General features: G+C 46.6%; 1 protein-coding gene across 1 annotated transcript in view; it reads right to left on the bottom strand.

Moving 5' to 3' along the window:
* Positions 1-4,100, bottom strand: part of Slc6a11 (solute carrier family 6 member 11) — a 113,441-nt gene extending 109,341 nt beyond the window's left edge. Inside the window, exons 1-3 of the mRNA XM_006994997.4 lie at positions 3,845-4,100; positions 610-744; positions 350-490 (exon numbers count right to left, since the gene is read on the bottom strand). Coding sequence (XP_006995059.3) covers positions 350-490; positions 610-744; positions 3,845-4,085 — 517 coding nt within the window. The 5' untranslated portion in view covers positions 4,086-4,100. The remainder of the gene's footprint in view (positions 1-349; positions 491-609; positions 745-3,844) is intronic.
* Positions 4,101-25,325: the final 21,225 nt, after the last annotated feature.

The raw sequence follows: 25,325 nt of genomic DNA, 5'->3' as shown, positions 1-25,325 counted from the left end.
GGCCTGAAGAGTTGGCTCAGCAGTTAGGAGCACTGGCTGCTCTTCCAGAGGACTCAGGTTCGATTCCTAGCATCCACATGGTGGCTCATAAGCATCTGTAACTCCAGTCCCAGTGGATCTGACACCCTCTTCTGGTCTCCATGGGTACTGCATGCATATGGTCACATACATACAAGCAGACACACACTCAAACACATAAAATAAGATTAAGTAAATCTTTCAAAAGAGAGAAGTTGAAAAAATCAGATTTCTACGCAATGTCTTCTGACTTTCAAGTTCCAGCTTGGGATGCACCACCAACCCCAAATCCCTCCACAGGACCAGGAGAGACCCAGCCTGGAGACCATACCTGTGTTCCACTCGTGCCCACAGGTGGCCCAGGGGAGCTCGGTGGTGAAGCAATTGCTTAGGTAGAAGATGGCCCATGCCAGGATGATGATGTAATAGACATTGAGATGTGCCTCGATCACCTGTGTTGCATAGCCAATGCCTGTGAGGACCAAGGAGAAAGAGCGGCTAGGGTCTCTGTCCTTTGAAAGCCTTCATTGGCTCCTGAAAACTTGTCATCAATGAGGCAAGGTTTTCTTTGCTCATGAAACCAACACTTACCTTCAAATAGAGGGCAGACTTTCCTCCAGCAGGTAATGCCTCCTTCACTTGTGAACTGCCCCAGAGCCGTTTCCAGGAAGAAGACAGGAATTCCACAGCAGATGAAAAACACCACGTAGGGAATCAGGAATGCCCCTGTGAGGGAGCAGAGGGATGGCATGGAAACTGGCCTGCTGGTTCCCCTTCAGCACCAATGCCCGTCAGTGGCCATCTACCACAGGACAACACACAGTGCTCCTTCAGCTGGACTTCCAACCTGGCTAGTGTGAGGGTCTAGAGCCAGAAAACATGGAAGGGGGTTGTGCCCTCTGCCACCTTTGACCTTACGCAATTCTACCTCACATCTCTGAACCTCCACTTCTCCAGCTGTAAAATGGGCTTTATTAATATCTGCCGCTGATCATTTCTCAGGATGGTTGCATGATTAAAATGGGAATGTTAAAAAAAATTGCTTTGATCAATTCTTTGTGCGATTTACATTCTGTGAGTCTGTGTCAAGGGCCTTTCTCTATAATCCTGACCCCATTTTTGATACAGGGTCTCTCCTCCAGCTAGACTGGCTGTCCAGTGAGCTCCAGGTACTCTCCTGTCTCCACCTTCCCAGTCCTAGAATGACAGACGTGTACCACCATGTCTGGGTTATGTATATGGGTGCTGGGGATTCCACCCCAATCTTCATGCCTGAAGAGAAAGCACTTGACCAGCCCAGCCAGGTCCCCAGCCCCCACCCCACCTGTTCCACTCTCCAGCACAGATTAAGCTCATTCTTAGCCTATGTGTTGCTCCCCTCTTAACTCTAATCTCAAGAGGATGGCTGGGGGAGACCACCCCTTATTATTTTATTATAGAGCCCCCTAAAAGATTTTTCTCATAAAGAAAAAAAAAAGTCTCAGGAAATCATACAGTGAGAAGCACCAGGCTTCAAAGGGTTAAATGTCCCTGCACATATGGTCCAGGTATGGAGGGGAGCCCTAAGGAATTTGTAGCAAGGATCCCACTGCAAACGGGGTAGGGTTAGCCTGGGTAAGGACCACCCTAAACACAATATCCATGGCTTGGGCCTTGCTTCAAAATAAATGAAATGAACGAAGTGAGCCTAAGCTCCTAGACACAGATGGGGACACCCCCCTAAGTCCCCCATTTTCTTTCTCCCATCTAATAACGAAGCATGAAAACACAGCATTCTTCATCTGATGTCAAGAATGGAGGCTTTAGCTGAAATTGCTTTTGCTAAATGAAGCCTCTTTAACCACTGGATTAACAGCAACAACCTTGATTAATCCCGATAGCGTGGACCTATCTACTGGGCTCTGAAAGGGGCTTAGCCTTATCTGGGCAAGAGACTAATTTAAGATTTCACCCTGTGAACAAGATACTTTCGGCTACTGTGGGGAATCTGTGAGTCCTGCCTGTGGACAAATTATTTTGAAAGGAAACCACAGCCCAGCTAGATTGAAGGCAGGGACTTGTGTAACAGGGTAAATGGTATCTGAGGCCTGAATCCAAATCTATTTGATTAAAAAGCTGAAGTGGCTCCCTTAAGACCCTGCAATTCACCTGTGAGCCTCCGAGAAGCCAACAGATGACACTGGGTGAAAGCCAGCTGGCCTGTGTACTCACAAAGCGAGTACTGTAATTCTTAAAATAACCAACAACCAAACCGGGGTGTCTGCACGGATGGAGGCTCTTGGCAAATCAAAGAGAGGAAAAAGAGAGAGAGAGAAACCAACAATGAGTCATTTTTCAACTTTACTCACTACAACCTTAAAAACAATTCGTAGCAGAATTTGTGATTAACCCAATTTATCTCCATGTTCGACTTTGCAGAATGCTTCTTGGTTAAGCCTAACATTTCCTAGATGAATAAAGATGCTACAATACTTTCTGCCTCCTATTACCCTAAAGGGCTCCCACAGCTTTCTAAGCTGGCACAGTGGCTTCTAAAGGCTCAGTCTGCACGGGGAGGCAGGGCCTGCCCGGGGGTACAGGGTACATTTTGGGTCTCCAAGTCCGGGCCTGCTTTCTCGCCTTGCCAAGCCACAGGCACTATTGGCCACTTCATTACCAGTGCAGGGCAGGCCTGGAGCAGCCTGTGCCTTGGAGTGAATGACCCCAAAAAAGGGCCTGGGCCAGGAAGTATGTTTCACGGGTCCCTAAACTGTTTGCACAGGAAACCCTGCTCTGTCTGTGCCAACCAACTGCACTACCTTTTTAGAGTTTGGAGATTTTCTTGAAGATTGGGATACCACACAGAGGTGAGGAAATGCCAACACAGGCCTTTCCTGAGAGGAACTGTGGCACCACCGAACGTTTTAATGGGATCACTTGCTACTCTGGCCCCTTACTGCTGCAATATTGGGGGGGGGAGCTGCATCTGAGCCATGCTCTCAGCTAGGAGTGCTGGGGACCACAGCTTCCACTCTCCGCAGTGGCACTCTGAGATGCCGCCGCTGCTGGAAGGGGCTCTGGTCTCCTTCCCCGGTCTCTAGGCATCTTACGCATACCAAGTCAGCGTGGTTGCCATTGTTGTGGGTGAGTCTGAGCCCAGCAAAAGAAACTGCTTAGTGCCAGTTTTTCCTCCAGAGAGGCCTAAAATACTTTCCCTAGAAATGGCCTGAAGAGTAAATTTAAAAAAAACCAGAGAAGAGCACACAGCAAAGCCTTTCCGAAAGTTGTTCCTGGAGTCAGCTCAACCCTGCATGAAAAACGAGACCCTTGGGGTCAGAATCCCACCCTTGCCAGTAGTAAAACAGAGTGTGTCTTGGACCCTTAGCCTCATCATCTTTGAGATCAGTAAAAGCACTGCCTTCCAAGGCGACTGTGAGGCCAAAGGGAGAAAAAGAAGTACGAAGACACAGCTAAAGCTGGGCACCTGCTCCTGGCACTTCAGTGACCTCTCCAAAAGACTGCTCAGACCAGTCTTTTCCAGTGAGGACAGCTGAGCCTCCGAGGCTAAATTAAAGGACTTCTGCCTAAAACGCCAGCCAGTTGCCTGAAAGCTGAGCTCCTGGGCCATGTGGGTCCCTCACACAGGTGACAGACGCTGCTCTGGGCCCGTGGCAGGTGGCAGGTGGTGGCGCGCTCAGGTGCGAAGCGGATCCGTGCACGCAGGCGCAGAGGAACAGGTGGGCCCCCGCGCAGCCCCTCAGCTCACCGGGACTGGGAAGGGGGGGATCGGGCCGTGCACGAGGGATGTCCCCTCCTAGGTGTCGCCCCGCATCCCCGCCGCGCTCACCTCCACCGTTCTTGTAGCACAGGTAGGGGAAGCGCCACACGTTGCCTAGCCCGATGATCTCGCCCGCTACGCTCAGCACGAACTCCACCTTGTTGTTCCAGTGGCCGCGCTCGTGAACCGCCTTGTCGCGCGCTTCGCGCGTCCCCGCCGCGCCCCCGCCGCCGCCGCCCAGCGCCTCGGACCCCCGCGCCTCCTCTGCCGCCTTCCCGTTGCCCAGGGGCAGCGCCTGCTCCGCAGTCATGGCCGCCCTGCCGCCTCGTGCGCCGGCCCCGGCTCTGCGCCGCCGCCCCGGGCGCCCGGGCTTTTGAGAGGCTCGAGCGGCGGCGGGCGGGGGAGCCGGGGGTGGAGCCGAGGGAGCCGCCCGGCCCGGCTGCCCCGGACAGGGACGCGGTACCCAGGCCACCTCCCGGCCTGCATGAATCTCGGGGTGGGAGGGATGCTGCAAGTCTGGTGACTTGACCTTGCGTACCCAGCACCTAGACCTTGCGCGCCCAGTACTTTGCGTGCACTCAACCCCTGGCCTTGCACGAACCTGGCTTATCAGAGCACAGGTTTGCCCTGCAACCCCACTCACTGGCCTCCATCAGTGGAGTCCTCTATCTAAGCCTAAGTGACCTGTGAATGTGACACTTGAAGTTCTGCCCCCTCTCTGTGACCTTTCAAAGCTTGGGCCTCGGTTTTCCCATCTCTGCTCAGAGGTAAATGGGCAGCTCTAACTTTTGAAAGGCCAACAGCTGTGTTGGCCAGGTTCCATTGCAGGGGCCTAGTTGGGACAGGGACGGTTCATGAGATGGAAAGTACTTTGGAAGCTCCCAGATGATGCTGATGGCGCTGGGTCTTAAGGCCCACCCCCCACCCGGCCCCTACCCTGGGGGTCTCATTCCACTCGTGGCCCCTGCTCTACACACAGGTGAGTCACAAAGGTGTGGCGTTGAGTAGTGACATCCAGGGACAGGAGCAGGCAAATCTAAGTCGAATGTCTTGCTTCACCTATACGAGTCATGCAACTTTGGTCAGTCTCCTAACTGCCTATTCCTCAGTTTCCTGGTTTGCAAATGGTGTTTCCAGCAATGCCTTCTGAGGTTTGTTGTTTGTTTTGTTGTGGTTTGTTTGTTTGTTTTGGTGAAACGTTAATGACATGATGCTGATAAAGTACTCCTACAGCAGAAACTGTCAATAATCATTAGCGGTTATTGTCCCCGTGCAGTACCTAGGTGTGTACATCCTGTTCAACATGTCCCTCCGATCGGTTGCGCAAACAGTAAACACTATCCTGTGACAACAGCAGAGAACTTAGCATAACATGCTACACATTTGCAGATAGAAGGCAGGGGTATAGCAGAGTAGTACTTGCTAAGCAGGTGCGGAGCTCTGAATTTCACCCCAGGACCAAGCTGAAGGGGGAGGGTGGATAGAAGCGGAGGTGCTTTGGTTTGGATGACATTTGTAGGTTGACAGCCTGGTCCCCTGCCTGTGGTGCTATTGACTGTCAGTGGAACCTTTAAGAGGGGGGCCTTCCAGGAGGGTCTCCAGGTTACTGAGGGCGTGTGTTTGCTGGGAATGTGAGAGCCCACCATCCTCAGGTTCATCTCTCCTGCCATCCTGAGGTGAGCCTTCCGCTGCCCCTTCACTGCCCCTATGACCCACTGCTGCAGCCTGACTCCAAAGTACGGGAGCCTCTAGAAGCCCAGTGCCTGACCCCGTTGTAAGCTGGTTCTCTGAGCTATTTGTTACAATGACGGGGCCTGTGGATTTGGGCAGGTCCATGCTTCTTGCACACCCCTAGAGCAGATTCCCTGTGTCATCCTAGGTCCCTCCCATTCCAGGGCTCCTGAGTTCCCTGCCTTGTGGCCCTCAGGCACAACCTAGATGCCCTTCTTCCTGGTTTGCAGCATTTCTTGAAACAGTAAATGGAGTACTGGGGTTATCCTCTGAGGACCAGGCTGCAAATCCCCAGTCTTGCTCATACTGGTTCAGAGGCTCCTCCATCCACAGTCTGAATGAACTCTCGTGGCTTTGTATACCTCCCTCCCTCCCTGAAGTCCCACTCACCTGGTCTTTGCTGCCCATTCCTCACTCCCCGCCCCGCAGCCCTGGGTGTCTGTTCTGATCTGCTCTTTCCCAGGCCTTGAACCAGAACCACCCAACTACATGCTGGTGGTTGCCGTACCCTCTGTCAGGTGTTAGAAAGCTAAGATCCTGCAGGGTGCTCAGGGGAAGGTCTGACTTCACACCCATCTCTGCTTTCTGTGGTTTGTCAGCTGGATGGTCGTCTGGGAAGAGGGAGCTTCAGCTGAGAAGATGCCACCATCAGAATACCCTGTGGGCAAGCCTGTGGTACATTTTCTTCACTGATAGATGTGGGAAGGTCTGAACCACTGTTGGGCAGTGTCACACCTGGGCTGCTGGTCTTTGGTATCCAAGGCCAAACCATCTCCTGAATTAAGCTCAGACTCTCCTTGCTTATACAGCCTTAGTGGTATATATACTAACATAGACTCGTAACATTTACCTAACCACCTCTAAGAATGTAGTTTGAGCACATAAATTCCCTTTTTCTAATATATTAACCGATCTTAGCTCTCAGTTGACCTCCTCCTTTACCATTCCCCCTTTGGGTTGTAAAAGAAAGCCTGATGGTCACTGCCCAAGGAAACTCTTGTCTCCCTTTACAACGCTGTAAGAATTTAAGTCTGGTGACCTTGCTTTAGCTAGAGCACTGCTATCACATGGATATATAACTGTAAACCTCAAACACTTAGAGAGGATTTTGACTGGAGAACTAGACAGAGAACTAGAAGAATGAGGTGGAAGATGAAGAAGAGCCAGATGGGGAAGAACGAGATGAGAAAGACCAAGAACTAAGATAAGAGAATTAAGATAGAACTGAGAGGGGACAAGAGATAAATGTAGAGAGAAATCAGGCAAAAAAAGGAGCTAGGCATGAGGATAGAACTGAAGATGTGTAGATAGGATTTTAGCCCAGAGGAATAAAGTAGATGGACTAAGAGCTCGGTGTACTTAGATTCTTTTCCCCAAAAATCATTCCCGCCGTTCATAGCTTCTCTTCTGGGCCCCTGGGAAGAAGATTATTAAGGCTGGACCATAATAATTTTGGATAGTCTCTCTGCAGTGACCCCTGAAATTACACTACAGGATGACCTTGAGCCCCTTAGGACCGGTCATATCTGACCCCAGGTTTTAGTCGGCGAAATGCCGTGTTTCCTCTTGTCAAATTCATTCATGTTCTTCCTGATGATGACATGTCCTGTGGCCCCCAGATATGCAGTGCCTTGAAGCTGTGCCCTGTTCAATGTCTGAAGCCACAGACAGTTCTGAGCCCTACATGTAGTTTGGTTTTTTTATACCATAAATAAAATTTAATTTATAAAGTAGGCCCTGTAAGAAATGAACAATAATAAAATAATGAAATCAAAGTTACAACTGCAAGAAAAACTATTTAAAACTTGGAATTTAAAAGCCAGGCATGGTGGTGCACTCCTTTAATCCCAGCACTCAGGAGGCAGGTGGATCTCTGTAAGTTCAAGGCCAGCCTGGTCTACAAAGTGAACCCCCATCTCGATAAATAAGTAGATAAAATTTAGAACTTATTTCTGAATTTTTTCATTTAATATTATCAGACCATGGCTGACTGTAGATAACTGGAACAATGGAAAGCAATTGGATCAATAACGGGGACCCTGTGTTTCCAGGTGCTCAAATATTTCTTAGAGAGCAGTGAGGACCAAGAGTGGACTGACTGTCCAGTGCTATGCAGCAACCAAGTATCACCAAGAATGGACTGACTGTTTAGTGCTTTGCAACAACCAAGTATCACTCCGAGGTTCGCAGTAGGAGGCAGTAAATTCAGATGTGAATCCTTTGTTGGGCTAGCCTGCAGCACATTACAAGGGAATTGGGGGTGTAAGTCCAGGTGGACAAGCATTTCATCAATGTCACCCTTCAGGGGAAGCTCTTCCCATGAGGAAGGAAAGGTGTTTGGTGGCCATAGTGCTCCCTCTAGGAATTTTAGTGGTGTTGATGACTACCCCTGTGACCCAGACTTCAGCCCCTACCTCTGTAGTCATCCTCCAATGCAGCGTTCTCTTGTCTCAGCTTCCTTACCTCCACATAAAGTACAGCCAGGGCCTGGGTCAACCCCGTGTCAAGTGCAGAGTCTGGGGAAGGGTCCTCGGAAGCAGTGTAGCCGGTCTCTTCAGAGCCCTGGTTTTGCAGCCAGCTGCCTAAGGTTGGAAACACTTAGAATCCTCTGCCCGTGGGGAGCTTATTCCTGGAGGCTAGCTGCTCTGGCAGCAGGAAAAACGTTAACACTCTCTGGAGGTTATTAGACTGATTGATTGCTGATTGAATGTCTTACACATTTGTCCTAACTAGCTCCTTGAATAATTTTTTTAATTTCATGTACCAACTATAGTCATATCCAGTATTTTCTGCATTATTATATATCATTTTTGATATATTTATTTATATACATTTATTGATACTTATCTCACACACTTTGCAGCCCACATATTGAAAGTGGACAAGATAGATGGCCAACCATGAGCATCGGCAGCTCCCAAACACTCCAGTGTCTGTTACCCCCCAGACGATAAAGAATGCTGTTCCTTTGGGCTGTCACTCCTGACACCTCCCTCCAGCCCTGGACTCCTCTATCTTCTGCCTTTGTGGTTTCACCTATTCTGAGCATTTGTTTGACTAGAGTGGTGGTGCACACAGCCTCTCCCACCCAACTCTTTCCAGTGGCCTCAGCATCAGCTCCTGCCTCCAGGTTTCTTCCCTGTTTGAGTTCGCAGCCTGACTTCCTTTGATGATGAACTGTGATGTGGAAGCATAAGCCAAATAAATCCTTTTCTCCCCAGCTTGTTTTTGGTCATGGTGTTTCATCACAGCAGGAGTAGCCCTAAGTCAGTCAGTCAGTCTGTCTGTCTGTCTGTCTGTCTGTCTGTCTGTCTGTCTCTCTCTCAAATCCAAACCACTCCTGGCAGCAGGCATTGCAGACTGTGTTGAGGTAACACCTGTCTGTGTGCTGCATGCTCTGATTGACATTTCCTGTGTTTTGGAAAACAGCAGTCTAATCCATACAAGAGTCTTATCAAGGGGTGGCACACAAATGGTGCTTAATAAATGTCAAGCTGTCATTTTTATTTGTGACAAACTCGCAAAAGCATGAGCTTGTCTTTGATGGCCCTGTCCTTGGAGAAAATCAGGCACAAGCGGAGATCAGAAGACCCTTCTTAAAGAGAGGGGTGCATCTGGGTGCAGTGCAGGGGAGCAGAAGCCCTTCTTAAAGAGAGGGGTGCAGCTGGGTGCAGTGCAGGGGGAGCAGGAGGCCCCGGATTTCATCCTCAGCAGTGGGGGGTGAAGAAGAAGGAGTTTCCAGCTGGTTAGAAACAGACATCTGTACTGATTGTTCTTTGTCAAGCTGACACAAACCTAACAGGAAGAAGGAATCTTAATTGAGAAAACGTCTCGTAAGGTTGGCCTGTAGGCATCTGTAGGGCATTTTCTTGATTAATGACTGGTGTGGGAGGGTCCAGCCCGCTGTGGGTGATGTTATCCCTGGGCACCTGATCCTGAGTTGTGTAAGAAAGCAGGCTGAGCAAGCCATGAGTGGCAAGCCAGTAAGCATCACTTCTCCTCAGCCTCCAGGTGCCTGATTGAATTCCTGCCCTGATTTCCCTGAATGACTGACTGCAACGGTAAGCTGAAATGCACCCTTTCCCCTCAAGTCCCTGATGTCATGGTGTTTGATAACAGCAATAGAAATCCTAAGACAACATCTTAGAGAAATGAAAGCTAGACAATTCACCAGAGTGAGATTAAATAGAAAATCTGAGGTCAGCGCTTAGTGGCAGATGTTGAGCCTGGGCCTAAGTCTTCCTTTCATTTTCATGTGTAATGTCCCCAAGCTTATCCGAGGCTGTGACGCCCAGGCTGGCCTTTGCTGCTGTCCCTCCTGGCCCCAGCTCTTGCTGTGACAGCTCACACACTGAGAGGACAGCACAGGAAAGGACCCATGACCTCACAGCTCGCATCACAACTCAGAGAGGCACAGAAACCTCTGTGTCCACTGTCTCCTAGGTGATACAGGAACTCAGGTCCCTTCACCCCTCCTCTGTCTTCTTACTGAGAACTCTTCTCGGCTCCTCTTCATGTAACCTCTTTGCACAGGGTCCCACAAACTCTCTCTCAGTAGACAGATTGCCTACTCGAAATGGGGGTCACACCACCACCACTAGTAGCAAAGAGCTTGTTAGAGATGCAGACTCTGAGGCCCCACCCTGGGCTTGCTCAGTTAGGAAGGGCCTGCATCTTGAGATGCTCAGGTATTTCAAGCACCTGCTAACATTTCCGAAAACCAGTGATTATTGTGGGTATATTCATCCAAAACCCCAATGTGAACAGCTGCCCTTTCCCAGGTCTGCTAAGTACTGAGCATATAGAATTGAACCCCCCCCACACACACACACCCACACACCTGCCACCAAGAAGTTTCTGTGTAGCCAAGGATACAGAAGAGAAACCAAAGATTCCAGACCTTCCACTGACCTTGGGGTTTTCTTCTGATTGAGAAAGTAATTGCTTTATTGATTTTTTCTAAAAATGAATTTCTTTGGGCTCCATGGTAAGCTGCCATGGGTGGCAGCGTCTGATGAGTGGGCTGGTCCTTTCCTGTTTGCCATCTTCTCTGTCCTTTGGGAAGCCTCTCCTCCACTCACTTTAAAGCTTCTTTACTGGAGTATGACAGACAATCAATACACACTTATATAACCTGATGAGCTTGGAGAAGAGTATTCACCCATGAGTCCTCACCACAAACATGCCACCACTTGCCTGATGGTGATGATTAGTGATGGTGAATGATAGTGGTACTGGTGATGGTGAATGATGACAGTGGCAGTGGCAATGAATGATCGTGGTAGTGGTGGTACTAGTGACAATGATGGTAGTGGTTATAGTAGTGGTGGTTGTGGTGATAATGGAGAAAAGGATGGTGGTAGTAGTGCTGATGGTGGTGGTAGTGGTAATGAGGGTGGTGATAATGATGGTAAGGATGGCGGTAGTGGTGATGATGATGGTGGTGACTAAAAACATTCAATGTAACATTTATCCTCAGCAGATTTCTGAGTCTCCCGCTAAGCAGCAGTGCTGGCTGTGGGCTCCGTGTTGTGCATCTCTAGAGTTTATTCATCTTGCGGAACTGAAACTTACCTTTGACTCACACCTTTCTCACCACTGTGACAAAATTCCTGACGGAAGCAGCATGAAGGAGGAAGGATTTATTTTGGTCATGATTCTAGACGTTGAGTCCATCATAGCAAGGAAGGCTTGATGGGATGGCATGGAAGGGAAGGCATGGCAAGGATACCCTCCTTGTAGGGTATCATGGTGGGAAAGGCACTATGGGACTGGTACAGTGGGGATGGCCCACTGGGGAAGGCATGGTGAGGATGACCCACTGGGGAAGACATGGTGAGGATGGTCCACTGGGGAAGACATGGTGAGGATGGCCCATTAGGGAAGGCATGGTGAGGATGACCCATTGGGAAGACATGGTGAGGATGGTCCATTGGGAAAGGCATGGTGAGGATGGTCCATTGGGAAAGGCATGGTGGGGATGGTCCATTGGGAAGACATGGTGAGGATGGCCCATTGGGAAGACATGGTGAGGATGAACCATTGGGAAGACATGGTGGGGATGGTCCAATGGGGAAGACATGGTGAGGATGGCCCATTGGTAAGACATGGTGGGGGATGGTCCACTGGGAAGACATGGTGAGGATGGTCCACTGGGGAAGACATGGTGAGGATGGCCCATTGGGGAAGACATGGTGGGGGTGGCCCATTGGGGAAGGCATGGTAAGCATGGCCCATACGGAAGACCCAGTAGGAATAGCATGGTATGAATGTCCTGGTAGCTCTATGGTAACAGAAGGATAGGATGGTTTCTCACTTGACAGTAAAAGGAAGCAGAGAATTTAGATTAGAAATGGGATCAGGCTGTGATCCTGATGGTCTCCCTGACCCATTTCACTAGTGATGCCTCCTGCCCCAAAGGTTTTAGTCTTCCAAAGTGTGCCTAGCTGGAGACCAGGTGTTCATGCACGTGAGGTACAATCACATTCCAGCTTGAGTAGCTGCTGTCTCTTCCTCTCCATCTGTGAGTATAACTACTTATAGGTTCCTAATGTACATATCATTTCATATTCGCCCCATGTGTCTGGTCTGTTTCATCTCACACAATATCCTCCAGGTTCATTCAAGTTGTCACAAATAGCAGGATTTTTTGGAAGGTTGGGTGATATTCCATTTCATGAATATGCTACATTTTTTCCTTTATCCATTTGTTCACTGATAGATATTTGCTTTCTTCCTATGTCTCCACTGTCATAAACAAAGCTGTGGTTGGAGTGTAGATAAATAATCAAGATCCTGGTTTCAGTTCCTTGGATCTGTAACCTGAAATGAGATTGATGAATTGTATGGTAGTTGTAGTTGTAGTTTTTTGAGACATCTTTGTATTGTTTTCCAGAGCAGCGATCCAGTTTACATGCCCATACACAGCACACATGGCTCCATTTCCATGTCCTTAACTACACACATTGCACTTTGCTAACAATTGCCTTAACTGGGTTTGCTTTGTATATCTCCAAAGATTAGTCATGGTGAGCTCTGTTGTGTCTGTTTGTTTCTTTGGATAAATGTCTGTTCTGCTCCTCTGCTCACTTTTGTAAAAAAGCTAGGTTGGGTTAGTTTGGTTTTGGACTAAGTTGTAGGAGATTTTTGAGACAGAGTCTCTCTCTAGAGCCGTGGCTGGCCAGGAACTTGATGTGTAGACCAGGCTGGCATCTGTCACCCAACTCTTGGAATTCCAGGCTTGCGCTACCTTGCATGGTTGAGTTCTCTGTATATCTGAAATAGAAACATTTTATTAGATGTAGATGCAGGGCCTGTAGTTGATTCTGTACCATGGGTTGTTTTTCTGTTTTGCCAATGGTTTCCTTTGCTGTACTGTAGGGCTCTGGTGGATGCAAATTATCTCCCACATGTGGCCCTTTGTCCCAGAGTCTGGCTTGTGGGTCAGTCTGCCTTCCCCATCAGGCTGTACCCACCATGGGGCATAAACTGGACATACCTTTACCCATGATGCCCTGTCCTTCATTATTGCTTATTGTTCACACAGAGGAGAAAGTTCCTCTTGAGTCCATCCTTTCACAGGCCTTTACCAATGCATCACAAGATGCTAGAAGGATGGGGATAAGATAGGTGCTGTCATGGTCCTTAGTGAAGGCGCTGGCTTGGCATGGCGGGAGTGGCAACATGAGTGAGGAGCAGACTTCTGCTCGGCAGCTCCACAATGCCAGTTACCGCACTCCTGTGATGTGGGTGTGTCTTTATCCTCACACTCCATAGAAAAAACAGGAAGCCTAGAGAAGCTAAGGAGGGTACCCAGGATCACACAGAGCAAGTGGTTCAGATGCAACTGAAAGCAGCCTGGCTCCGTGGGCCAAACCCTCATGTCTTTAAAGTGTTATCCTTGGGAAGCATGCCTCAGACAGTAAAGAGCTTTCTGTGAACATACAGAGACCTGGGTTCAAGGCCCAGAATCCACATTAAAAAGCCCATTGTGATTGCACCAACACATAATCCCAGCACTGGGGAGGCAGAGACAGGCACAACCCTGGGGCTCACTGGCAGCCCTCTTAACTTGCTTCTTGCACTTCAGGCTTGCAAGGGACCTGTAACAAGGTGGACCCCTCCTGAGGAAAAACACCCAAGCTTGTTCTCTGGCCTCCATATGCGCGCGCGCGCGCGCGCGCGCGCACACACACACACACACACACACACACACATTCACACACATACATACATACACACTTATGCACACAAATAATGAAGATGTCTCTTAAAACTTTTACCCCCAAATATATCACAATTAAGATTTTTAATTTTTTTTCCAATTTCCATTTCTTTTTTTTTTTTTTTTTTGGTTTTTCAAGACAGGGTTTCTCTGTGTAGCTTTGCGCCTTTCCTGGAACTCACTTGGTAGCCCAGGCTGGCCTCGAACTCACAGAGATCCGCCTGCCTCTGCCTCCCAAGTGCTGGGATTAAAGGCGTGCGCCACCACCGCCCGGCCAATTTCCATTTCTTTTTGCTGACCTATAAAAATACAATTATTTCTTTTTTGTTAATTCCTTTTTATTTTCAGTTATGTATATGTGTCTATGTGTGGGTATGTGCAGGTGCCCATAGAGGTTAGAAGAGGGAGTCAGATCCATGGAGCTGGAATGACAGATGGTTAGGAGCCTCCTGATGTGGGCACTGGGAACCAAACCCAGACCTCTGCAAGAGCAGCAAGCACTCTTAACTGCTGCGTCATCTCTCCAGCCCTAGTGTTCTTGGATATTAATGTATCCTATAACCTTTATAAATTCACTTGTTGGTTCCTGGGCCCTTTTATTTTGTATTATTTTTTGCTTATAGTTATAAGAGTTATATAAGTCTATGTAGACTAATGCTGCCTGCTAATGAAGTCAGTTCTCGAACCCTGTGCTCCTTTCAAGCGGTCTGCCTCTTCTTTCCTTTTCTAGCCTTACCTGAGGGGAAAGCAACCCAGCCTTTCTCTCCTGACTGCCATGATGACTGTGGGGCTTTTATACATGCTTAGCAAATAGAGGGCACCCTTTCTATTTCTAGCTTGCATAGAGTTTCTGCCACAAATGGCCAATGGATTCTGCAAATGCTTCTTTTAGCGTGAGTGTGTATTGATGGGGTTATGTATGTTCACTTTTTTTTTATCTACACATATAGTGAACTTAATGATATTTTTAGCTGTAGAAGCAACTTTGCATTCCTGGAACAGGCTCTGCCCGATCACAATCTTTTTATAGGATGCAGTTGTGAGTTACTAAAATGCTGTGTTTATATCAATGCTTACAAAAGACATTTGCCTAGATGTTTTTGTTATTGCTGTTTTCAAAATACCTTTGATTTTGCTCTCAGGTTAATGCTTGACTTGTAGAATTGGTTGAGAGGCATTCATTCTTTGGTTTTCTGAGTTTTGCATAAAATTGGTATTATCTTTCTTAACGTGTTATTGGATTTTCCAGTAAAGACATCTGAGCTTAGTGTCTTCTTCACGGGGGAGGATTTTGGCTACAAATTCAATGTATTTGCTTTATGACTATTATGGGTATATATTTATTGTTGCACAATCTTTGATAATTAATTTCTTGCAAAGAGTATTTTCCATTACACCTAAGTATTGAATTTATCATTGTATTAATATTCTTTGTTGGCTGTTGACTGCATATAGACTCTGTCTGATAGGCATTCACTTATCCATATTGATAATCTATGTCTTCTTTTTTTTGGTTTCTCAATTAGTCTGGCTTGAGGTTTTGATTTATTAATAACCTTTAAAGATCCAACATAAAGTTTTCATAATTTTTTCCTATTTTTCTCTTACTGATTTTTTTCTGTTTATTATTATTTAAGTTTTCTGTTCTTAGTCTAGGTTTTGAAGTTTAAAATCCAAGACATAAAATCTTCATTCTTCTGGTATTAGAGAGAGAGAAACTGTGTATGTAAGTCAGAAGACAACTTGAAGAAATTGGGTCTCTCTTTGCACCATGTGGGTTCTGGGGATCAAACTCAGGTGGTCAGGATTATTGCCAAGAACCATTACCCGCTGAGCCACATCACTGGCCTTTATTTGTTTGTTTGTTTGATTGATTGATTTTTATTATTTATTTTTTATACACACAGGTGTATGTGTGTATGCTTGTGTGAGTGTATGTATGCCAGTGTGTCCAGGTGTCTGTGGAGTAGGGGAGAGGGGTGTCAGATCCCCTGGAGCTGGAGTTACAGGTGGCTTATTAGCTACTTGATGTGGGTGCTGGGAACTGAACTCAGGTCCTCTGGAAGAGCAGCAAATGGTCTTAACCTCTGAGCCATCTCACTGGCCCTTTATTCTTTTCTAGTGGCAGCTTCTATCAGTGTTTGCTCTCCTGTAAAGGCTGGCACAGCTGTTGCTCATAAATTCTGGCATGCTGTATGTTCATTTCCATTCAGTTCATAATTTTTTTTAACCTTTATAATCTCTCCTTTGATCCACAGGTTAAATATAGACCCATTCTTTCATTCCCTAATTAATACTTAAGAGTTTCCAAGCATCTCACTTTTATTAACGTCTAATTTAGTTTTATTGTAATCTAAGAACATAGTTTATATTACTTAAATGTGTTTACATTTATTGATTTTATGTTGGTGTTCTTCCTGTATCGAGTGATTTGACTCTCTTGTATTTTTTCATTGTTTGCTTTGGCTCTTAGGTTGGGAGCTAGGTTGCAGGCACTTTATCTTGTTCCTAGACTGTGAGATAAGTGTGTCATTTCGCCATGAACTGGGCCATTTGCCATGGATTCTTAACAGTCACCCGCCTAAAGAAGTTCCTTATATCCCTTTATTTTGTAGGCAGTTTGAAGGAAGAAATCAAGACAGAGTCTCACTATGTAACCTTGACTGACTGACTGACTGACATAGAGCTTGTTCTGTGGACCAAGCAAGCCTTGAACTCACAGTGATCTTCCTGCTCCACTTTTACAGTGATTTTACAGAATCATAGGTATCTATCACCATGTGTGATTTTATGCAGTGTTTGGAATGTGACCCCGGCCTCCTGCATGCTAGGCAAGCACTCTACCAACTGAGTCACACCCCAGAACCAAGAAGTCCCTTCTACTCTTAATGCTGATTTTTCATTATGACTAAGTATTGGTTGTATTGAATTTTTCTATTAATATATTGAGATATTTTCTGTTAACATAGTCAATGGTATTGATTGATTTTTTTGGATGTTAAAAGGCATATTTTGAAATTAAGCCTTACTTTCTTAGACACTCATTTTGTTTTCTGCTAATGTTTTGTTCAGGATTTTTGTGTCAGTTTCCCCAAGTGTTGTAAACAGTGGTGGAATTTTCCTGTCCCAACCACCTGGTCCCAAATAAACACACAAAAGCTTATATTAATTACAGAATGCTCAGTCCATAGCTTAGGCTTATTACTAACTAGCTCTTACATTTAAATTAACCCATTTCTATTCATCTATGGATTGCCATGTAGCTCGTGACTTTTATTTGTCTTCTATCATCTTGCTTCTTAGGCAGCCCCCTAGTGTCTCCCCTGATTCCACCCTTCTTCATCCCAGTCCTCAGTTTGATTGTCCCCATAACTTTATCCTGCCTTGCTATATAGGCCAATCAGCTTTATTATTAACCAATGAGAGTAATGCATATCCACAGCTTTCAGGAGGATTATCCCACAGCGGAGTGTTACTAGTTTTTCATGTTCTTTGATTGTAGTATTCCTGTCAGTTTGTGGTTTGGAGTCCCACTGCTCTCATCACAATCAGGGAGCATCCCTTTCAAACATCTTTAATCAACGAATCATAACCATACACAGCGGTGGAGTAATGCATGGTATTTGCTAGATTTGCTGAATGTAGAAGGATAAAGCCAAGCTGGTTAGCACATGTTAATTTGTACCCGGTGGCTCCCCTGCCCTTTTCATAATGCAACACTGTAAATTAACTCTCACTTGCCGTGAAAGGGCTTGCTCTATGTTGCCACTCAGTGGTCCAGCAGATGCTCAGTCTTAGTCTGTTTGAAACTTTGTATCCTTTGACTGGCAATTCTCCACTCCCTCCCTTCTTATGCCCACCTCTCTCCGACTTCTGCTAGCCATCGCTCCAATCCAGTAGTCCCAACCTATGGGTTATGACCCTTTCAACAGGGGTTGCACATAAGATATCCTGCATATCATGATATTTACATTACGATTCATAACAAAATTACAGTTATGAAGTAGCAACAAAAAGAATTTCATGTTTTGGGGTCATCGCAACACTAGGAACTGTATTAAAGGGTTGCAGCCTTAGGAAGGTTGAGAACCACAGCTAAGCTCTACTTCTGTGAGAAAAATCTTCTTTTTGATTACATATATAAGTGAAAACAGTATCATTTGTCTTTCCATGCCTAGTGGGTTTAACTTAGCATAATGTCCTCCAGTCCATCCATGTTTTGGGGAATGATGAATTTCTTTATTTGTTGTGGCTGAATACTATTCCCTTATATACATAAATGCTTTTAAAATTAACTCCTTCTTTGATGGGGATGAAGTTGAATTCTTGTCTTGGGTGTTGTGAATGGTGGTGGTGTAGGGAGCGTGGGAGATGTCCCTTTGACATATTAGTTTTGGTTCCCCTGGGTAATTACCCAGAAGTGGGGTAACTGGGTCATAATGGCTTTTTTTCTGACATGCAGGAGGAAAACTGCCTTTTCTCTTTAAAAAACTATAGGACTTTTTGGGTTTTCTGTTTCATTTTACTCCAGTTTCGTCAAGTTGTTTTTTTTTATAGGGAAGGTCGAACCCAAATTCCCCATTCAGCGTGGCTGTGCATGGTAGCCACCATGCTGAGTCTTCTGAACCAGACTTATTTTATCCCACTGTGGCCATCAGGCAAGGCCAGGAAGGTATCTTGATAGTTTAGGGGGAAAATATTACAAATATATATTGGCCTTTTACTTGCTATGCGTGCATGCCATTAACACTGCTGGGTGTGCGTGAGGTGGGGTGTGGGCTAGAGTGCCTGCCTGCAGCATTCTTTGGCTAAAACCCCATATTTGGGTTAAACTGGGTTGGAAATAAAGTTTTCCTGATACCTCCCAGCAGCCAGAGGGAGCTACCATGCACGTTGTCACTATTCGATTCATAGTGCTGGGACCGACCGGCAGTTAAGATATCTCCCTGGAAATTACTATGATCTCCCAAAAAACCTCAAACCAAGAACTTTCTGGAACCTGAGAACAGTGGAAACAGAGCATGACTCAGAATCCCAGAGGATATCCCAAGAATCTAGATGAGGAACTAGCGACATCAAAATCAAACACAAGGAAGGCCAGTCCCGAGTCCCTGAACTAAAGCCATCTCCTAGGGGAGGATGCTCCATGCCCTGAGCGGCACCTGCCTGGCTGGTGCTTCAGGGGGCAATCAGAGCACCCCTTGCTGCTCAGGACAGTAGGAGAGCCTCCTCGGGCTGGGATGAGGCAAATGTCGGGTTTTTAACTCTAGACACTCGCTGGTCTTGGGTATCTGATGGGTGACTCCTAGCCTAAGGGACACAGGCTATGTCTTTCACACCTGCCATTCCTCCATCTCGTCTGGCATCTCTTGTTTCCTTTTTCTTCCTCTCTTCATTTCAGCCTCCTCTGCTCTCTTCTCTCACCATCCCTCCTTCCCCATTCTCTCCCTTCCCTTCTCCTTCCTCTCCCCTCCCCCTCCCCTTCCCCTCCTCTTCCCCCCTCCTTCCCCTCTCCTTCCCCATCCTTTCCCTTCCTCCTCCTTCCCCTCCCCTCCCCCTCCCCTTCCCCTCCTTCCCCATCCTTTCCCTTCCTCCTCCTTCCCCTCTCCTTCCCCTCCCCTCCCCCTCCCCTTCCCCTCCTTCCCCATCCTTTCCCTTCCTCCTCCTTCCCCTCTCCCTCCCCTCCCCCTCCCCTTCCCCTCCTTCCCCATCCTTTCCCTTCCTCCTCCTTTCCCTCTCCTTCCCCTCCCCTTCACCCCCTTCCCCATCCTCTCCCTTCCTCTCCTCTTCCCCTCCTCTTCCCCTCCCCATCCTCTCCCTTCCCCCTCCTTCCCCTCTCCTTCCCCTCCCCTTCCCCTCTCTCTCACTCTCTTCCTTACTCTCCATCATGTCTATTCTGATCCCCAGCCGCTCAAGACCCCCGGCCCACTCCTCTAGTTTCCTTTCTTGTCAGGCAGCAGGACCTTGGAGGAGGTTGCCAGGATACTGGGGTGAAACAGCCACAGAAATGGGAATCCTGAGTTTTGGAAGCAGGGACGGTATTGAAACAGACTAGTAGATGCCAAACCAGACCCTTCAGGTAAAGGCAGCCCTTCTGATCTTGGAAGAAATGACCAAGGGTCTGTGTCCACACAGCTTAAGCAGGAAAAGTCCTGAAATTGCCTTTGTGCATAGTAAACTTACCAGATACCTTTACCAAGTGCAATCTACAATGCAGGATGCAGGCCTGCAATTACAGAGATGGCCACTGGGGGAAGCAGAGCATTTGGGGTAGCTAAAGGTAGCTAAAAAAAACAAAGGCTCTGTGTGTGTGTGTGTGTGTGTGTGTGTGTGTGTGTGTGTGTGTGTGTGTGTGTGTGTGTTATGTATTGATAGATACATAATAGATTAGATAGATATATAGATATATAAATAGATAGACAGATGATAGACAAATAGGCAGACAGACAGATGGCAGATTTTTCCTTCCTTTTAGGAATGCTTCACCAAAGCAATAGTGACTATCATTCAGCTACTCCAAAATCAAGCCCTTGCCTCCAGATTCAGAGTAGAATAATGGGGACCCCAGCCCCCCTTACAACTTCCCTCAGATTTTGCTGGGCTCTGCACTACACACCAGGCTTGCTCCTCTGGTAATGGTAGGAAGAGATGTTGCCTTCAGAGCCTCCTGGGTTCCTGGCTCTGCTGCCTGCTTCTCTGAGGGACTTCCAGCTGGTTCCTTTAGAGCTTTTCACTTATTTGCTATTAGCAGACAAAATGAAATAACTAACTGCCCTTTTCAGAATATATATATGTATATAAACTGCCCATGCTAACCTCTCCCCCATTCAAATACAAGAATGTGAGCTGTATAGTGAGGCACAGGCCTGGGATCCCAGCTAGCCAGAGGATGACATAGAGGATTATGATCCAGATGAGGCTACACAGACTTCAAAACATTGTGTGTGTGTGTGTGTGTGTGTGTGTGTGTGTGTGTACATGTGTACATGGAAAGAGAGGACCAACTTCCAGAGGATGTTCTCTGACCTTAACACCTATATTGTGGCACACACATGCCCACTCCCACATACACAGACCAATGAGTAAAATTTATGTTTTAAAAAGGTGAGGAATGACACTCAAGATTGACTTCTGGCTCACACACACACACACACACACACACACACACACACACACACACACAACTTCTCTGGCATGGTGGCAGTTACCTTTACTCTGAGCCATCTCACTGGTACCACTTTAATTTAGAGAGCATACTTTTATTCATTCTTTGAGCCTTTAACACAATGTATTTTTATCATATTGTCTATGGAAAAACCACAGCTCTAATATGAAAGGGAGTCAGAGATAGTTTATTCTGCAGCCAATTTGAGTGGCCATAGACTAGGAACACAGATTTAGGTCACCCCAAATTCCATAATCCAACATGGGAGCAGTTCATGAAGTTTTATAGCTTTACATAACAAAGAGAAGTTGTAAATCAAGGCATGTTTGAAATGCAACAGTAGGTACATCACGGAGCCCATTCCAGCAAGATGGAGGAAGTTTCTTTATAGGCCCAAGATGTTACCTGTTACATTCTTAGCCTTGGGGTTGGTAGATGCTAGTGGTCTGTTTCGTTAATAGATTTCTAAAAGTTTCTATCTATTAGTCACAGAATGTTAGTTCAAATACAGATATGGGCAAGTGATGACTGTTCCTGAGGGCTAGAATTAGCCTGAGATAAGGTAATTAGCTGTTGGACCTGCAACATTCCAGCCTTTCCACAGTACTGCTGTTCCAATCAATCAGTCTCTGCAGATACACTTCTTCTCCTTCTCCTTCTCCTTCTCCTTCTCCTTCTCATTCACCTTCTTCTCCTTCTTCTTCTCCTTCTTCTTCTTCTTCTTCTTCTTCTTCTTCTTCTTCTTCTTCTTCTTCTTCTTCTTCTTCTTCTTCCTCCTCCTCCTCCTCCTCCTCCTCCTCCTCCTCCTCCTCCTCCTCCTCCTCCTTTTCCTTTTCCTCTTCTTCTTTTGTTTTTTTTTTTCTTTGAGACAGGGTTTCTCTGTGTAACCCTGATTGTCCTGGAACTTGCTTTGTAGACCAGCTGGCCTAGAACTCTGTGATCTGCCTGCCTCTGCCTTCCGAGTGCTGGGATTAAAGATGAGTGCCACCACTGCCTGGCTAGACACAGCTTCACTCATGCCGTTCTCATTCACAGTACTCATTCCCAATTGCCCTCCTTATTCCTCCCATATATACTCCACCTCTCTGCCCTCCCCAACTTCGTGTCCTCTCTCTCTCTCTCTCTCTCTCTCTCTCTCTCTCTCTCTCTCTCTCTCTCTCTCTCTCTCTTAAATAACCCATTGACTCCAGGTGTGGTGCTTTCCATGTACTTTTAGGATTGGGCCAGCCACTGGAGAGTGATCAACCTACCAAAAACCAAATCTCCCTCTCCTAGAATCCCATGGGTCCTCAGCCGGGGTACTGGCTCATATGCTGGAATGTTGACTGGCTTGATTTTTGTGGGTGACCATAGCTGCTGTGAGTCCTGTCACATCCTCTGGGTCTGCCCAACCTCTGGCTCTCACAGTCTTTCTACCCACCCTCCTGGGATGGTCTCTGAGCCTTGGAGATGGGTGTGATATAGATATCCTATTTTTTTTTCTTAATGGTCTCACCCTGTAGCCCTGGATGGCCTAGACCTCATTATATAGACTAGGCAAGCCTCAGACTCAGATATTCATACCTCTGCCTCTCAAATGCTAAGATTAAAGGCTGGTGTCACTGTCTCAACTGTTCTGTTTTTACAGCATTTTTCTCCAGTCATCAGAATGGCCCCTCCTTCCTTTACTGGTTTTAAACTTCAGGCTCACCATTGGTGTTACTCACAGCATGGAGGCAGAATCATTCATTAAAACTCTATTATCCAAGGGGGCCGAAGAGATGCCTCATTGGTTAAAAGCACTTACTGCTCTTGCAGAGGATCTAGGGTCAGTTCCCAGCACCCACATGGCAGCTCACAACCATATGTAACTCCAGTGCCAGGACATCTGATGCCTTCTTCTGACCTTCACAGGTACCAGGCAGATACACAGTGCACTTAAATACATAAGTCAAAACACTTATACACATAACATAAAAATAAATATTATGCCAGGCGGTGGTGGCTCACACCTTTAATCCTAGCACTTGGGAGACAGAGTCAGGTGGATCCCTGTGAATTTGAGGCCAACCTATTCTACAGAGCTAGTTTCAGTACAGCCAGAGCTGTTACACAGAGAAACCCTGTCTTAAAAAAACAAGATAAATAAATATAAAAAGAAAAAACTTTTATTAGTGGGCCAGTGCAATAGCTCATTAGGTAAAGATGCTTGACCCACAAACTTGATGACCTAAGTTTAATGATTGTAGCCCACCATAGTAGGAGAAATTAAGTTCTGAAAGTAACCTGCTCATCTCCACATACCGGTACTTATAGACATCATACACATACACACTAACAAGTATAATTTTTTAAAATTCTATTACCAAGATCTTTACCATAGGCCTAAAAATTTGCATTTCCCTCTGAACATTTAAAATATTAAGAGCACTTGGCTAGATGAGACTTTAGCAGATGAGTCAATAGTAAGTTTTCTCCAATACCACAGATTTCTGGGAACAGAATTGCTGCAAAGCCACTGGGCAGCTCAGATCATCTCTTCCTCTGAGCCAGCTTGTTTGTTTGCCTGGACACCAAATTGTCTCATCACAGCACATTGGCCTTTCTTTGTGATACCAAAATTCCTTAAGTGTCCTTGGACACTGTCCAGCCTCCCAAATATTAGTCACACAGCTGATGCTCAAACAGTCCTTCAAGTCGGCACTCTGAGACACTCCCTTTCCTATTTGCATGGAAATTAGATTTCACAAACCATCAAAATGAAAACAAGTTCATAGCCCATGTCCATAAATGCCTCTCCACTGGTAAGTGGACTGTAAACTTTGCTTCCAAACATCGCCTTTCAGTGCCATCCGTTTATGATGCCTAAGACGCCAAGGCAGGAATTGCAAGCTGGCACTCACCACTGCCATGACGGAGACTTTTCCCTGGGTGGCAGCTGCCCTGTGCTTCACTTCACTTAAGTCTGAACTGAAGGTCTTTTACGTTGGTGCATCAACAAATCAAATCAGTAAGGTATTACATCTTTTCCTAAACACCATCAGGTATAAAAACTCACACCATTGTTGGCAAGTGACAGGAAAACCCATTGCCACAAATGCTTGTGTTGGTGACACAAGGAATGGTCACAGTTCATAATTCTGCCCTGTCACTTTTAATTTGCTTACCAGTTCATGTTTTACCAGGTAACTAACATGTGCTCCGAACTGGGATTATTGAAGTCTGATGGTTTGCCTAAGGATAGGGGGAGAAATGAGAAAGAAAAGACAATAGGAAGTTAGAATCAGGCCAGGAAATACTTTAGGCCCTTGGGGACAGAGTGGCTGTCTTTGTTGGGGAGCAAAGGGCAGCTCCCCAGTTGAGGTGTCATTTGAACTGAGTCTTAGAAGGAGGAAACAGTATCTTGGCATCGCAGCCAGACATTGGGCATTGTGCATGTAGAAAGGGAGTTTAATTCATGGGAACTTGAAGTGACAGGGCACAGCGTCACAATGCCACCTTCTTCATGTGCATATGGAAACACTGATTTGTTGCTTCTTTTGGCTAAGAGGTTGCCCTGGGGCCAGGAATGCATTCGTCTGCCCAGACCTTCCATTGGCTCCTTCCTGCACACCATCTTCTTCTCCTTTGCTCTGGGCCCAGAACGCTGACCCTGTAGACTGACTGTAGATGTAGGCACCATACCACTGGCTCTTGGACAGCATGGGGAAATGGAGGCCCCAGCAAGACCAAAGGCAAAGGAGAGGTCTGTCCCCATAACTAGCAGAGGCTGGATCTCCATGCCTTTCTCAGGATTGAGGACACCTGCTCCTCTCCTGACATGCCAAGCCAGGCTGGCTGTGCCTTCCGCTGCTTCTCATCCCAGGAGCTGGTTTGAATGAAAATGACCCCACAGGCCCATATTCATATGGATGCTTAGCCATCAGTTGGTGGACTGTTTGGGAAGGATTAGGAGGTGTGGCCTTGTTGCAGGAGGTGTGTCAACTGAGGGCAGATTTAGAGGTTTCAAAGGCCCACATGAGGCCCAGTGTCTCTCTCTGCCTGCTGCCTGTGTGTCAGGATGTAAAGCTCTCAGCTACTGCTCCAGAGCCATGCTACTGCTCCCACCATGATGATCATGGACTAGCCTTCTGAAACTGTAAGTGAGTCCCTTTTGTTCTTTTGTAAGGGTTGCTTTGGTCATGATGTCTCTTCACAGCAATAAGTAGCTAAGACACCCTCCTTGAATTCCCTGTGCCCCTTCATTGCCAGTGTCTTTTGCAAGGTCCTCAGTATCCAGAGTGGCCTGTGAACCATCTATCTCCTTCTAGGCTGCAACCCTGAAAGCTATAAAGAGGTCTCAGCTCTCATGGGATCCATCATCCAGTCAACTTGAACTTGAAGAAGCTGGAGAATGACTGAATTCACTTTTTAGAAGATTTATTTATTCTGTCTGTCTGTCTGTCTCTGTC

This window comes from Peromyscus maniculatus, chromosome 3, assembly GCF_049852395.1.
Source record: "Peromyscus maniculatus bairdii isolate BWxNUB_F1_BW_parent chromosome 3, HU_Pman_BW_mat_3.1, whole genome shotgun sequence".
Classification (NCBI taxonomy): domain Eukaryota; kingdom Metazoa; phylum Chordata; class Mammalia; order Rodentia; family Cricetidae; genus Peromyscus; species Peromyscus maniculatus.
Note: the sequence above shows the minus strand (reverse complement) of the source record. Positions and strands in the feature narration are given on the sequence as shown.